This window comes from Chiloscyllium plagiosum, unplaced genomic scaffold (assembly GCF_037043375.1).
Source record: "Chiloscyllium plagiosum isolate Xiang-an unplaced genomic scaffold, Cpla_swu_hap1 HiC_scaffold_8, whole genome shotgun sequence".
Taxonomy (NCBI): Eukaryota; Metazoa; Chordata; class Chondrichthyes; order Orectolobiformes; family Hemiscylliidae; genus Chiloscyllium; species Chiloscyllium plagiosum.
This window is the reverse complement of record NW_028270146.1, coordinates 1702058-1718024: the sequence shown is the minus strand read 5'-3', so window position 1 is coordinate 1718024 and position 15967 is coordinate 1702058. Positions and strand designations below refer to the sequence as shown.

Here is a 15967-nt window from a genome sequence, read left to right as displayed (position 1 = left end):
TAAGAAAGAGTTGGATAGAGCTCTCAAGGATAGTGGAATCAAGGGTTATGGAGATAAGGCAGGAACAGGATACTGATTAAGGATGATCAGCCATGATCATAATGAATGGTGGTGCAGGCTCGAAGGGCAGAATGGCCTACTCCTGCACCTATTGTCTATTGTCTATTTTACTGATGATCAAAGTAGATTGATGGAGCAGTGATTGGCAGGATTGGATTTGTCCTGCTTTTTGCATACAGGACACACTTAAGCAACTTGCCACATTGTCACGTTGATATTCATGCTTTCATTCTACTGTAACAGCTTGGCTAGGGTACCAACATGTTTTGGAGCACAAGTCTTCAGTACTATTGCCTGGAATGCTGTCAGGACCCACAGCCTTTGCAGAATGAAGTGCCTCTAACCATTTCTTGATATCACGTAGCATGAACCAAATTGTCTGAAAATTGTGATACTGTGACCGCACAAGTCCTGTATTGTAGTTTCATCAAGTTGACACCGCATTTTGAGGTTCATCTAGTGCTGTCCCTAGCAAGCCCTCCTGAACTGTTCATTGAACCAAGTTGATCCCATGGCTTGATGGTAATGGTAGAATGGAGAATATGCCAGGCTGTGAGGTTGAAGGTTGTGTTTGAATACAATTCAGCTTCTGCTCATGGCCCACAGTTCCTCTTGGATGCTTAGTCCTGGGTTTCTAGATCTGTTCCAAGTTCAATGCATTCAGCATGTTGATAGTGCCTCAAAACACATTGGAGGATATCTTTCAGTGTAAAGACCAACATCATACCCATATGAACTGTGTAATGGTACTTACACTGTGAATAACAGGATTATATTTTTAACATGGAAGGATGTTGTGAAACTTGAAAGGTATCAGAAAAGATTTGCAAGGATATTGCTGGGGTAAGAGGATTTGAGCTATAAGGAGAAGCTGAACAGGCTGGGGCTGTTTTCCCTGGAGCATCAGTGGCTGAGGGGTGACCTTATTGAGGTTTATAAGATCATGAGGGGCATGGGTAGAGTAAATAGCCAAAGTCTTTTCCCTGGGATGGGGGAGTCCAGAACTAGAGGGCATAGGTTTAGGGTGAGAGGAGAAAGATATAAAAGGGACCTAAGGGGCAATTTTTTCATGCAGTGGGTGGTGTTTGTATGGAATGAGCTGCCAGAGGAAGTGGTAGAGGCTGATAAAGTTACAACATTTAAAAGGCATTTGGATGGGTATATGAATAGGAAGGGTTTAGAGGGATATGGGCCAAGTGCTGGAAAATGGGACTAGATTAATTTAGGATATCTGGTCTGTATTGATGAATTGGACCGAAGGACCTGTTTCCGTGCTGTACATCTCTATGACTCTATGTGTTTTGAAATTTTTAATTTTTTATCGTATAGAAATTGATTTATTCTTTTTCATATTCAAATATTTTGCATAATAAACTTCTGTTTTATTGTTAAAACCAAATCTACAACCTTATGAGTTTATGTTTCAGCGAGAGACCACCTTATTAAAAATCCTATCATGCCAGATTTCAGGCTGGGATCTGTCTTGTCCAGTAAAGCCATCAACCAGCATCATAACACAAGCAATAGCTATCTCCAACAGAAGTGTTTCTAACCTCCTTGACATTCAATGGCTTTATCATCATTGAATCTCCAGCCACTAATATTTAAAAGGTAAACATTGACCAAAATTTTAACTGTACCAGCCACAGCAATACCATGTCTACAACAGCAGGTCTGATTCTGGGAATTCTGCAGTGAGTAGCTCACTTCTTGACTGCCCAAATTGTGTTCTCCAATTATGAAGAACGAGTTTGGTGTGTAAGGGAATACTTGCCACATGTCTGAATGAATGCAGCTCCAAGCTTAATGCCATTCAGGATAAAGCAACCTGCTTGGTCAGTATTCCATCCGCCACCCTCAACGTTCACCCCTGCCATCAGCTATGCTCAGTAGCAACAGGTTGTACCATCTACAAGATGTATTGCAGACATTCAAAGGGTCGTTTGACAGCATCTTCCAGACTCTTGACCAATACCATCTAGAAGGACAAGAGCAGCAGATACACAGGAATTACCACCTGCAATTTCCCCTCCAAGCCATTCACCACCCTGACTTGGAAATTTATCCCTGCATGTTCAGTGTTACTGGGTTACATTCGTGGAATTCCCTTCCTAACACCAGTATGGACTGCAGCAGTTCAAGAAGGCAGCTTACCAGCACCTTCCCCAAGACAATTGGAGATAGGTAATAAATACTGACCTAGCATTGACATTCACAATCTTAGATTTTTACTTCTAAATTAACTTTTGAATCTTGACTCTGGATCATGGGTGAAACTTCTCTTCAGAGACAATCCAAGCTGCCAAACAGATTCACTACATGAAAGGATGGTTAGAGGTGGACTGTCTCAAGGCATTTTAGAAGTATTTAGATGAACCACTGAAACACTAACCATCCAACACTGTCAGCCATAGGCTGGAAAATGGATTAGAAAGAATGGATGTTTGATGACACGATGGGCCAAAGGGCATCTTTCTGTGCTGTAATGGCTCTATGACACTTCAGTGTTGTGGACCTGAGAGACGTTGTCACGGGGAGATGGATGTTCCTCAGTTCATTCCTTCAATTGTTCAACATTCTGTAACAAAATGTCTTCTTGTCACTCTCACTCATGGTGACCAACTCTCTTTGCACTCCATCTGGGGGACTGATATGCCCTGCACTGTACCTCAAGGATTGTCTCTCCCTGTACTCTACCCAAGAGACTCCTTCCTGTGTTCTGTATCCCAAGTATTGGGTGTCCTCTCACTCTACACAGAGATCAGCCCTATGGTCTTTTGGGATTATTGCAACTTTACCTTACTTCAGAGATTGCCTCTCCTCGCCCTCTACTCCAGGGACTGTCACTCCCATGCTGTATCCAGGACTGGCCTTCCATATAGTCCTATAGCTTCTTGCACTTCTCCTTAGCCGAGATGTTGCAGTGTCTGGCTGAGCTTTAGCTGCTCTGTGAATGGCTTGGATGCTTGTTTGCGACACAATGTGGGAAGAAATAAGGAATGAGATACAGGAATAGGTGATGAAGGCCTGATTGTTTGTTTTACAGGGTTTGCTGAACTTTGCATCCCCATCATTTCAAAAAGCTTTTTGAGTTTGCTGATACTGAGAGTGTTTTGCCCACGCATTCTAATTCCATTTTAGTCTTATCTCAACCTTCTCTTTTTCAGAATCCGATTGTAACACAGTTTTTCCCGACCCTGCTCCTGTGGACATTCTCTGTGCTCCTTCCATTCATTGTGTACTACTCTGCTATCTTTGAATCCCATTGGACGAGGTAAATGTGTGGCATTCACCTTTTCGATGTCTTGCCCATATGGAAACAGCTCTTTAAGTAAAATATATGTCTCTAATTTTCCAGCAAGAAGGTGAGGTTGACCTGATTGATTTTAAGATGATAGGAAGCAACTTTTAACATGAAAGATACTGGAAATTTGAAATGCTCTTCCCAAAAATGTTCTGGATGTTGTGCAGAGGTTGTAGGTTCTAAGGTTGAGATGCATTTTGGTTGAGTATCAGGTGGGTGTTGAGAATGATGCCATGAACTAATTGAATGGCAGAACGGACTGGAGGAACTACATTACTTATCGATATTAATATCGATATTAATTAAGTCAATGAAGGTAAGCATGCCGGTACAGCAGGTAGTGAAGAAGGCTAATAGCATGCTGGCCTTCATAACAAGAGGGATTGAGTATAGAAGCAAAGAGGTTCTTCTGCAGCTGCACAGGGCCCTGGTGAGACCACACCTGGAGTACTGTGTGCAGTTCTGGTCTCCAAATTTGAGGAAAGACATTCTGGCTATTGAGGGAGTGCAGCGTAGGTTCACGAGGTCAAATCCTGGAATGGTCCTGGATTGGACACTCTGGAGACAGGAAGCATGTTTCCGCTGATGGGTGAGTGCTGAACCAGAGGACACAGCATAAAAATATGGGGAAGACCATTTAGGACAGAGATGAGGAGAAACTTCTTCATCCAGAGAGTGGTGGGTGTGTGGAATGCTCTGCCCCAGAGGGCAGTGGAGGCCCAGTCTCTGGATTCGTTTAAGAAAGAGTTGGATAGAGCTCTCAAGGATTGTGGAATCAAGGGTTATGGAGATAAGGCAGGAACAGGATACTGATTGAGCATGATCAGCCATGATCATATTGAATGGCGGTGCAGGCTCGAAGGGTAGAATGGCCCAATCCTGCACCTATTGTCTATTGTCTATTACATTTAAAGTTGTGATCAATTTTTGTAAATCCTGTCGCAGCCTTTACAATTCTGCAGCTTGCTCACCATCAACTGTGATCCCACTCCAATTCCCTTTGCAGCACTGTTTAATGAACAGTCTTTGGGGCAGGTCAGAGGTGCTCTCCTTAAATCTTTATATTTGAAAGAGTTTCTCAGAGCCCTTCTCTTAAAAGACTCAGTGCTTCCTCCTTCCTCACGACACAGGAGAAAATCCAGAGTAGTGTTTAGAAAGCTGAAACCTGACAAGCCCTTGAGGAATATAAAGGAAGCAACAAAGAGCTGAAACAAGGAATTACGAGGGCTGAAAGGGACCATGAAATGTCCTTGACAAATAGGATTACAGAGAACCCCAAGGCATCTTATATGTATATTAGGACAAAGAGGGGAGCTTGGGAAAGGGTAGGAGAGAGTATACACATGGAGCCAGAGGAAATGGGTGAGGTCCTTAATGATTACTTTGCATTGGCATTCACCAAGGTGAAGGACATGATGATGGTAAGATTAAGGAGAGGTATCGTGATATTCTCGGGTATGTCGATATTCAGAAGGAGGTGGTGTTGAGTGTCTTGAAAAACATGTAGGTAGTAAGACCCCAGGATCTGATGGGACCTCTCCCAGGATATTGAGGGAGGCAAGGGAGGAGATTGCTAGGGCCTTGACAGAGATCTTTGTATCCTCTTTAGCCACAACCAAGATCCCAGAAGACAGGAGAATATCCAGTATTGTTCCTTTGTTTAAGAAGGACAGGCCAATGAACCTTACATCAGTGATAAGGAAATTATTGGAGAATATTGTTAATGAGGGTAGCATGTTATCTATCAGGACTTTACTAAAACATTTGATTAGCTCCCTCATGGTAGCCTGGTCCAGATGGTTAAATCAAATGGGATCCACGCTCAGTTGAATACAAAATTAGATTGATCACAGCAGACAGTGGATAATCGTGGAGGGATGTTTATCTGACTGGAGATCATTGACCAGTGGCATTCTGCAGGGATTAGTGTTGGGACCTCTGTTGTTTGCAATATACGAATGAATGATTTGGATGAAAATAAGTGGTTGATGTAGAAGATCTAATGAGCAAGATTGTAGATGGCATGAAAATTGGTGAACTTGTGGAAAATGAGAAAGTTGTCAAAAGATACAGCAGGATATAGATCAGTTGGAAAGTTGGCAGAGATGAGGTGATAATGCATTTTGGGAAAGTCAAATGCAAGAAGAAAGTATACAATAAATGCAATACCATTACGAGCATTTACTATACAGAGAAATCTTGGGTGTGTTACAACGCAGGGTAAACCCTCCTGCTTAATATAAACTAGCAACACAAAAAAGATTTATCCCTTGCAATAATTTGTGAAAATTGCAGAAGCCAAGAACTAGTTAAAGTAAAAGTAACAATTTTATTTCTTCAAGTATAACAGGGAATAATTATGAAGGGCTTTTGCCCGAAATGTCAATTTTACTGCTCCTTGGATGCTGCCTGAACTGCTGTGCTTTTCCAGCACCACTCTCATCTAAACCCCAATAATTAACTGAGAACTATTTACTACTCCTTCCTCTAACCTATGTTTTACCTTCCCCTTCTATAATACTAGTTTGATTAACCCCCCCCCCCCCCCGATTAAAATATACCAAAATTCAACTTTTCAAAACACCAGCCAGACATCCAATCTTGTTTTCTTCTTCTTAGGGATTTCTGTTTCACAGGTTACTGATCGACAAAGGTACCTTTAAGAGATCTGTTGTGTGGGCAGTCTGCATTTGTCGTTGGCTTGTGTTCAATTCTCCCTGGTCTTATACCCCCAAAGCATTGGATTGTGACATTGACTTTTAAGATTATCAATATACTAAATTCAAACTTGATTGGAGTTTGGTATTTTTCAGGATATAATTTAAACTGATTGGCCTAATTTGAATCTGTTTTGTTGTTTCCAGGCAACCCAGCAAATCTATCTTTCGACCAAGTATTACATTGTTACTTTATTCAGAACACTTGGTGCTGTCAGGTAGTTCTGCTAGCTTTTAACTCTCTTAAAGGTACAGTACACCCACATCTTCATAACAGGGTGCAAGTCCACTGCTCCCTGAAAGGGGCAACACAGATGGATAAGGTGGTGAAGAAGGCATATGGCATTCTTACCTTCGTGTGTCTGGGAATTGATTATAAAAGTTGGTAAGTCATGTTGTAGCTATATAAACTTCTGTCCGGCCACATTTAGAGTATTGTATGCAGTTGTGGTCACCACATGATAGGAGAGATGTGAAGGCTTTGGAGAGGATACAAAAGAGGTTTACCAGGTGATCACCTGGATTGGAGTGTATCAGCATTAAGAAGAGGTTGGACAACTTGGATTGCTATCGCTAGAGTGTTGGAGGCTGAGGAGTGACCTGATAGAAGTGTAATTGTGAGAGGCAGGGATAGGCTGAATAGTCTGAGCCTATATCCCAGAGTGGAAATGTCGAATACTAGGGAGGATAGATTTGAAATGAGACGAGAAATGTTTAATGGAGATGGGAAAGGCAAGTTTTTTTTAACACAGAGGATGGTAGGTATCTGGAATGGTACAGCAGAAATGATAGTAACATTTAAGATGCATTTAGACAGACACATGAACAGGCAGTGAATTGATGGATACGGACCATGTTCAGCAGATGGGATTACTTTTGAATGGTATCATGGTTGGCACGGACTTGGTGAGATGAAGGGCCTGATTCTGTACTGTGCAGCTCTTTGTTCTATGCTCTGAAAATGTTTAAGTGCCATTGTGTGGAGCTCCTAAACATTACTTTCATTAAAGGCTGAACATTGTATTCACAATCTTGTTTTTGTTGAACCAGGTCAACTGAGAATCAAGTGACAATGCACAAGTGTTATTTCTTCCTGGTCTTTATGGTGATCATTCTGCCATCGCTTGGCCTGACCAGGTACTGACTCCATAATCAGGTCCCAACCATCTACAAAGGGCAAACCACCCACAGTCATTGGGGCAGATATCCCCTACTGCTCTGCTCAGCTCCTCACTCACTGGGGGCAGTGACAGCCCCCTCACCAACTCATCAGGGGCCAGTGACCCACCCACTCACCGCAGGGGCAGTGACCTCCCTCACTCACCAGGAGGCAGTGACCTCCCCCTCACCCTGGGGGGCAGTGAGCATTCCTCACACACCGGGGGGCAGTGACCTCCCTCACATACCAGGGGCAGTGAGCCCCCCCACACACTGAGGAATGGTAACTGCCCGCCAGTGTGAGGGGGAGGTCACTGCCCCCAGTGTGTGAGGGATGGTCACTGCCCCCCAGTGTGTAGCCCCCCCACACACTGGGGGGCAGTGACCCCCCCCCTCACAGACTGGAGGGCAGTGACCCTCCCTCACACACTGGCGGGCAGTGACCATCCCTCACACACCGGGGGGCAGTGACTCTCCCTCACATACTGGGGGCAGTGACAGCCCCCTCACTCACTAGGGGTGGGGGGCGGGCAGTGACCCACCCCCCTCACTCACCGGGGGACCGGGGGGCAATGACCCACCCCCCTCACTCACTGGGGGGCAGTGACTCCCCCCCCTCACTCACTGGGGGGCAGTGACCATCCCTCACTCACTGGGGGGCTGTGACCACCACCCCTCACTCACTGGCAGACAGTGATCCTCCCTCACACACTGGGGGGCAGTGACCCTCCCTCACACACTGGGGGGCAGTGACCCTCCCACATTCACTGGGGGGCAGTGACCCTCCCTCACACACTGGGGGGCAGTGACCCTCCCACATTCACTGGGGGGCAGTGACCCTCCCCTCACTTACCGAGGCCAGTAAACACCCCCCCCTCCCAACTCACTGGGGACAGTGTGCCCCTTCCTCAGTGTGGTCAGTTACCCGTCCCCACCCCTCACGTTGCTTATTTGCTGATATCAGGGATTCTTTCCTCCAGCACCTCAATCCTGACTTTAACATTTTCTGATCTTGTGTCTTTCAGTCTTGATGTCTTTTTCCGCTGGCTATTCGACATACATTTTCTAGATGAGGCAGATATCAAATTCCAGTGAGTATTTCTGACCTAAACTGCATCGATATTCTCAAGAGTTTGTAAGATTGAAAAGCAATTTCCTTGAACCTTATGACATCCATGAAGAGACTTCTTGACAGGATAAATGCTGAGAGATTGGCTGGTGAGCACAGGAGCACAGTTTCAAAATAAGAGCTCGATCATTTAGGACTCAAATAATTATGAATCTTTGGAATTCTATACCCCAGATGATTCTGGATGCTCCACCATTTTTACAGCGGGGATAGGCACAGATTTTTGATCTCATGGAATCAAGAGGTCTGGGGAATGGTTAATCCCAAGGTCGGCTCTGTATTGAGTAATGGGGCAGGTTTGATGAGATGGATGGTATGCTCCTGCTACTGTGTTTTTATGAACTGTGATTGTCTGAACCACTCCAGCCAAAGTGCAGGAGAGATAGAAATTCTGTGGCAGGTAACTCCCCTCAGATTTCCCCAAACTTGTTCCTTGTTCAAAGTTTTAAATAGGAGGGAGTTTATATACAGGTAGTTCTTCTACAAAGCGACAGATACATTCTTGTGCAATCCTGTATTATTGAAAAATTGTGATTTTGAAACAGCACTTAAAGTGTAGGCGATGTAATTGCGTTACATCCAACACATATTTTAAAAGTTTGTGCTTTAGAAACAGTGTTCCTAATGCGTCAATCACATTATTGCAAATTCGCATTAACGAAACACGTGTTACAGCAAAATGAACTGTTCCTTACAGACTGTAGTTGTTGGTGAATGCTTCCAACTTCTCAATAGTATTCAGAGATGGACAATAAATACTGGCCTTGCTAGTGATGCCCATATTCCATAAATTAATCAAAAAAAAACTTAATGAGGATTCAGACTCAATGTTGAGGACTCCGAGGGCTATTTCCTTCTATTTACACCCCTGTGCCGATGGCTCAGCTAGGTCTGCCTTACTGGTACATCTGCTCCCAGGAGGACCAGTTCCAATACCGAACAATCCAGATGGCCTCCTTCTTCAAAGATCGCAATTTCCCCCTGACGTGATTGACGATGCTCTCCACCGCATCTCCTCCACTTCCCGCTCCTCTGCCCTTGAGCCCCGCCTCTCCAATCACCACCAGGATAGAACCCCACTGGTCCTCACCTACCACCCCATTAACCTCCATGTACAGCGTATCATCCGTCGTCATTTCCGCCACCTCCAATAGGATCCCACCACCAGGGATATATTTCCCTCCCCTCCCCTATCAGCGTTCCAAAAAGACCACTCCCTCCGTGACTCCCTCGTCAGGTCCACACCCCCCACCAACCCAACCTCCACTCCCGGCACCTTCCCCTGCAACCGCAAGAAATACAAAACTTGCACCCACACCTCCCCCCTTACTTCCCTCCAAGGCCCCAAGGGATACTTCCATATCCGCCACAAATTCACCTGCACCTCTACACACATCATTTACTGCATCTGCTGCACCCAATGTGGCTTCCTCTATATTGGGGAGACAGGCCGCCTACTTGCGGAACGTTTCAGAGGACACCTCTGGGACACCCAGACCAACCAACCCAACCATCCCGTGGCTCAGCACTTCAACTCCCCCTCCCACTCCACCAAGGACATGCAGGTCCTTGGACTCCTCCATTGCCAGACCATAGCAACACGACGACTGGAGGAAGAGCGCCTCATCTTCCGCCTAGGAACCCTCCAACCACAAGGGAGGAACTCAGATTTCTCCAGTTTCCTCATTTCCCCTCCCCCCACCTTGTCTCAGTCCCAACCCTCGAACTCAGCACTACCTTCTTAACCTGCAATCTTCTTCCTCTCCGCCCCCACCCCCACTCTGACCTATCACCCTCACCTTAACCTCCTTCCACCTATCGCATTTCCAATGCCCCTCCCCCAAGTCCCTCCTCCCTACCTTTTATCTTAGCCTGCTTGGCACACTTTCCTCATTCCTGAAGAAGGGCTCATGCCCGAAACGTCGATCCTCCTGCTCCTTGGATGCTGCCTGACCTGCTGCGCTTTTCCAGCAACACATTTTCAGCCCTGCCTTACTGGTAGGCCAGGACTTAGCCAGGATGTGTCTGTAATATTAGCTGCCAGAATTAATTGAGTGAATATGCCTCTTAAAGGCACTTTCTTCATTGGTGTGTGGGATAGCTATTATAATTTTGGTAGAAGTCACTGTTAAATGCTGATGAGGAGAACCTTGCAGGGTCAAGTCTGGGTGATCTGTCTGGTTTTATTTCTTGAGTGGAGATGATGGTCTAGTGGTATGATTGCTCCTGACCGTTAGTCCAGAGACCCAGGTAAAGTTCTAGGGACCTGGGTTCAAATCTGCCATGAGTCTAATGATGACCATGAATCCATTACCAATTGTCAGAAAAATCACATCTCATTCACTGATGTCCTTGAGGGAAGGAAGCTGTCTTCCTGATCTGGTCTGGCCTACATGTGACTCCAGACCAGTAGCAATGCTTTTTTTATTGATTCATTTTGTGGGATGCGGCCATCACTGGGTGGCCAGCATTTTTATTGCCCATCACTAGCTGTCCTTGAGAAGGTGAGGGTGAGCTGCCTTCTTGAAATGCTGCAGTCCCACCTGCTATGGGTCGACCCACACTGCCATTAAGGAGGGAATTCCAAGATTTTGATCTAGTGATAGTGAAGAAACAGAAATATATTTACAAGTCAGGATGGGGAGTGACTTGGAGTGGAAGTTGAAGGCGGTGGTGCTCCCATGTATCTGCTGTCCTTGTCCTTCTAGATGGAAGTGGTTGTGGGTTTGGAAGGTGCTGTCTGAGGATCTTTGGTGAATTTCTGTAGTGCATCTTTTGGATGATACACACTGCTGCTACTGAGCGTCAGTGATGAAGAGAGTGGATGCTTGTGGATGTGGTGCCAATCAAGCGGCTGCTTTGTCCTGGATTGTGTCAACTTCTTGAGTGTTGTTGAGGCCTCACTCACCCAGGCAAGTGGGGAGTATTCCATCACACTCCTGACTTGTGCCTTGTAGGTGATGGACAGTTTTTGGGAAGTCAGGAGGTGAGTAACCTGCTGCAGTATTCCTAGTTTCTGACCTGCTCTTGGAGCTACTCTTTTTAATGTGGTGAGTCCAATTGAGTTTCTGGTCAATGGTAACCTGCAGAATGTTGACAGTTGGGGATTTAGTGATGGTAGCACCACTGAATGTGAAGGAGCGGTGGTTAGATTGTCTCTTATTCATGATGGTAGTAGCCCACCATTTTGTGTGGCACGAATATTACTTGCCACTTGTCAGTCCAAGCCTGGATATTGTCCAGGTCTTGTTGCATTTGGACACAGGCTGCTTCAGTGTCTGAGGAGTTGTGAATGGTGCTGAAGATTGTGCAATCATCAGCCAACATCCCCACTTCTGACCTTATAACGGAGGATAGGTCATTGATGTAGCAGCTGAAGATGGTTGGGCCTAGGACATGATCCTGAGGAACTCCTGCAGAGATGTCCTGGAACTGAGTTGACTGACCTCCAACAACCACATCTTCCTATATGCCAGGTATAACTCTAACCAGCATAGAGTTTTCCCCCTGATACCCATCGATTCCAGTTTTGCTAGGCCTCCTTGATGCCACACTTAGTTGAATGCAGCCTTGATGTCAAGGGCTGTCCCTCTCCCCTTCCCTCTGGAATTCAGCTCCTTTTGTCCATGTTTGACCCAAGGCTGTAATGAGGTCAGGAGCTGAGTGGCCCTGGGGGAACCAAACTGGGGGTCACTGAGCAGGTTATTGCTGAGCAGGTGCTGCTTGATAGCGCTGTTGATGACACCTTCCATCACTTTACTGATGTTCAAGAGCAGACTGATGGGGCAGTAATTGGCCGGGTTGGATTTGTCCTGCTTTTTATGCACAAGACATACCTGGGCAGTTTTCCACATTGTCGGGTAGATGCCACTGTTGTAACTGTACAGCTTGACCAGGGGAGCAGCAAGTTCTGAAGCACATGTCTTCAGTGGAGGACATTTATCGGAGCCCTCGCAGTATCCAGTGTCTCCAACCGTTTCTTGATATCACATGAAGTGAGTTGAATTGGCTGAAGACTGGTAGCTGTGATGCGGGAGATCACTGGATGAGGCTGAGATGGATCATCCACTCGGCACTTCTGGACGGATGTCCTTTTGCACGGATGTACTGGCTCTTCCATCATTGAGGATGGGGATATTTGTGGAGCCTCCTCCTCCAGTAAGTTGTTTAGTCATCCATCATCATTCATGACTAGATGTGGCAAGACTGCAGAGCTTCGATCTGATCCATTGGTTGTGGGATTGCTTAGCGCTGTCTATCACTTGCGACTTAAGCTGTTTGATGTGCAAATAGGCCTCATTCCTAATGAAGGGTTTTTGCCCGAATTGCCGATTTTCCTGCTCCTCGGATGCGGCCTGACCTGCTGTGTTTTTTCAGAACCATTCTAATCTTGACTCTAATCTCCAGCATCTGCAGTACCCACTTTCACCTATGCAAATAATCCTGTTTGGTGGCTTCACCACATAGACATCTCATCTTAAGGTGTGCCTGGTGCTGCTTCTGGCATGCCCTCCTGCACTCTCCATTGAACCAGGGTTGATCTCCTGGCTTGATGGTAATGGTTGAGTGGGGGATATGCCGGGCCATGAGGTTACAGATTGTGCTGGAGTACAATTCTGCTGCTGCTGCCCACAGCGCCTCCTGAATCCCCAGTCTACAGTTACTAGATCTGTTCGAAGTCTGTCCCTTTGAACACGATGATAGTGCCACACAACACTCAATGTGAAGATGGGCTTTGTCTCCACAAGGACTGTGCACTGGTCACTCTTTCTGATACTGTCATGGACAGATGCCTTTGCAGCTGGCAGATTTGTAAGGATGAAGTCAAGTTGGTTCTCTCATCACCTGCCACAGACCCAGTCCAGCAGGTTTGTCTTTTAGGACCTGATCAGCTCGATTCGTAGTACTGCTGCTGAGCCAACTTGGTGGTGGACATTGAGATCCCCGACCCAGAGTACATGTTGTGCCTATGCCATCCTCAGTGCTTCTTCAAAGTGTTGTTCAACACGGAGGGGTACCGAGTTATCAGCTGAGGGAGGATGGCATGTGGTAATCAGCAGGAGGTTTCCTTGCCTGTGTTTAACTTCATGGGATCCAGTGTCAATGTTGACGATTCCCAGAGCAACTCCCTCTTGAATGTATCCCACTGTGCTGCTACCTCTTCTGGGTCTGTCCAGCTGATGAGACAGGACGTATCCAGGAATAGTGATGGTGGTGTCTGGGACATTGTCTGTAAAGTATGATTCCATGAGTATGACTGTGTCAGGCTGTCGCTTAATTAGTCTGTGAGACAGCTCTCTCAATTTTAGCACTAGCCCCCAAGATGTTAGTGAGGAGGACTTTGCAGGGTTGACAGGGCTGTTTCATAGAACATAGAACATTACAGCGCAGAACAGACCCTTCGGCCCTCGATATTGCGCTGACCTGTGAACTAATCTTGCCCATCCCCCTACACTATCCCATCATCATCCATGTGCTTATCCAATGACTGTTTAAATCTCCCTAATGTGGCTGAGTTAACTACATTGGCAGGTAGGGCATTCCACACCCTTACCACTCTCTGAGTAAAGAACCTGCCTCTGACATCTGCCTTAAATCTATTACCCGTCAATTTGTAGCTATCCCCCCCCCTCGTACAAGCTGACATCATCATCCTAGGAGAAAGACTCTCACTGTCCACTCCATCTAATCCTCTGATCATCTTGTATGTCTCTATCAAATCCCATCTCAGCCTTCTTCTCCCCACTGAGAACAGACCCAAGTCCCTCAGCCTTTCCTCAAGACCTTCCCTCCAGACCAGGCAACATCCTGGTAAATCTCCTCTGCACCTTTTCCACCAATGCTTCCACATCCTTCCCGAAATATGGCGACCAGAACTGTACACAATATTCCAAGTGTGGCTGCACTAGCATTTTGTACAGTTGCAGCATGACATTACGGCTCCGGAACTCAATCCCTCTACCAATGAAACCTAACACACCGTATACCTTCTTACCAGCACTATCAACCTGGGTGGCAACTTTCAGGGATCTATGCACATGGACTCCAAGATCCCTCAGCACATCCACACTACCAAGAATCTTTCCATTGACCCAGTACTCTGCCTTCCTGTTATTCTTCCCAAAGTGAATCACCTCACATTTATCTGCATTGAATTCCATTTGCCACCTCTCAGCCCAATTCTGCAGTTTATCCAAGTCCCCCTGCAACCTGTAACATTCTTACTCACTGTTCACTACTCCACCACCTTCGTGTCATCTGCAAATTTACTAATCCATCCACCTATGCCTGCGTCCAAGTCATTTATAAAAATGACAAACAGCAGTGGTCCCAAAACAGATCCTTGTGGCATACCACTAGTAACTGGACTCCAGGCTGAATATTTTCCATCAACCACCACTCGCTGCCTTCTTACAGAAAGCCAGTTTCTAATCCAAACTGCTAAAACACCCTCAATCCCATGCCTCTGCATTTTCTCCATCAGCCTACCACGTGGAACCTTATCAAAGGCTTTACTGAAGTCTATGTATACCACGTCAACTGCCCTACACTTATCCATATGCTTGGTCACCTTCTCAAAAAACTGAAATGAGGCTTGTGAGACATGACCTGCCCTTGACGAAACCATTTTAACAATCTGCAATAAAATTGTTGCTTGCTAGATAATTATAAATCCTATCTCTTATAATCCTTTCCAAAACTTTTCCTATACCAGATATAAGGCTCACTGGTCTATAATTACTTGGGTCATCTCTACTGCCCTTCTTGAACAAGGGCACAACATTTGCAATCCTCCAGTTCTCTGGTACTAAACCTGTATCCAATGACGACTCAAGGATCGAGGCCAAAGGCTCCAATCTCATCCCTAGCTTCCCAGAGAATCCTTGGATGAATCCCATCTGGCACAGGGGACCTATCTACTTTCACACCTTCTAGAATCGATAACACCGCCCCCTTACTAACCTCGATCCTTTCTAGTCTGATATCTTGTATCTCCTCCACAATATTCTCCTTTTCCTGAGTGAAAAAGGATGAGAAACATTTGTTTAGCACCTCTCTGATCTCCACAGGATCCACACACAAATTCCCACTTCTGATTTTGATATTCCCTATTCCTGCCCTTAGTCATCCTTTTATTCCTCACATACCGATAGAAAGCTTTAGGGTTCTCCTTTATTCTATCTGCTAATGACTGCTCATGTCCCCTCCTTGCTCTTCTTAACTCTGTCTTTAAATCATTCCTATCTACTCTGTAACTCTCCATCGCCTCATTTGAACCATCTCGTCTCAATGTCACATCAGCCTCCCTCTTCCGCTTAACAAGAGATACAATTTCTTTCGTAATCCATAGTTCCCTTACCTTATCACTTCCTCCCTGCCTGACAGGGACATACCTATCAAGGACACACAATATCTGTTCCTTAAGCCAGCTCCACATTTCCATTGTCTCCATCCCCTGCATTTTGCTACCCCATTCTATGCCTCCTAAGTCTTGCCTATTTGTATTATAATTGCCCTTCCCCCATCTATAACTGTTTCCCTGTGGCATGTACCTATCCCTTTCCATCACTAAACTAAACGTAACTGAATTATGGTCAC

The 15967-nt window shown here is 45.7% G+C and overlaps 1 protein-coding gene across 6 annotated transcripts in view; it reads left to right on the top strand.

Moving 5' to 3' along the window:
- The window catches only part of tmem63c (transmembrane protein 63C), a 310233-nt gene that overhangs the window by 196204 nt on the left and 98062 nt on the right, over nucleotides 1-15967 (top strand). For all 6 annotated transcript variants that reach the window (XR_015757812.1, XM_043701473.2, XM_087989521.1 and 3 more), the window contains 3 exons: nucleotides 3228-3334; nucleotides 7132-7218; nucleotides 8265-8330. Coding sequence is in view for 5 of the 6 variants with exons in the window: in XM_043701473.2 (XP_043557408.1) it covers nucleotides 3228-3334; nucleotides 7132-7218; nucleotides 8265-8330 (260 nt within the window). In the remaining variant the exon portion in view is untranslated. The remainder of the gene's footprint in view (nucleotides 1-3227; nucleotides 3335-7131; nucleotides 7219-8264; nucleotides 8331-15967) is intronic.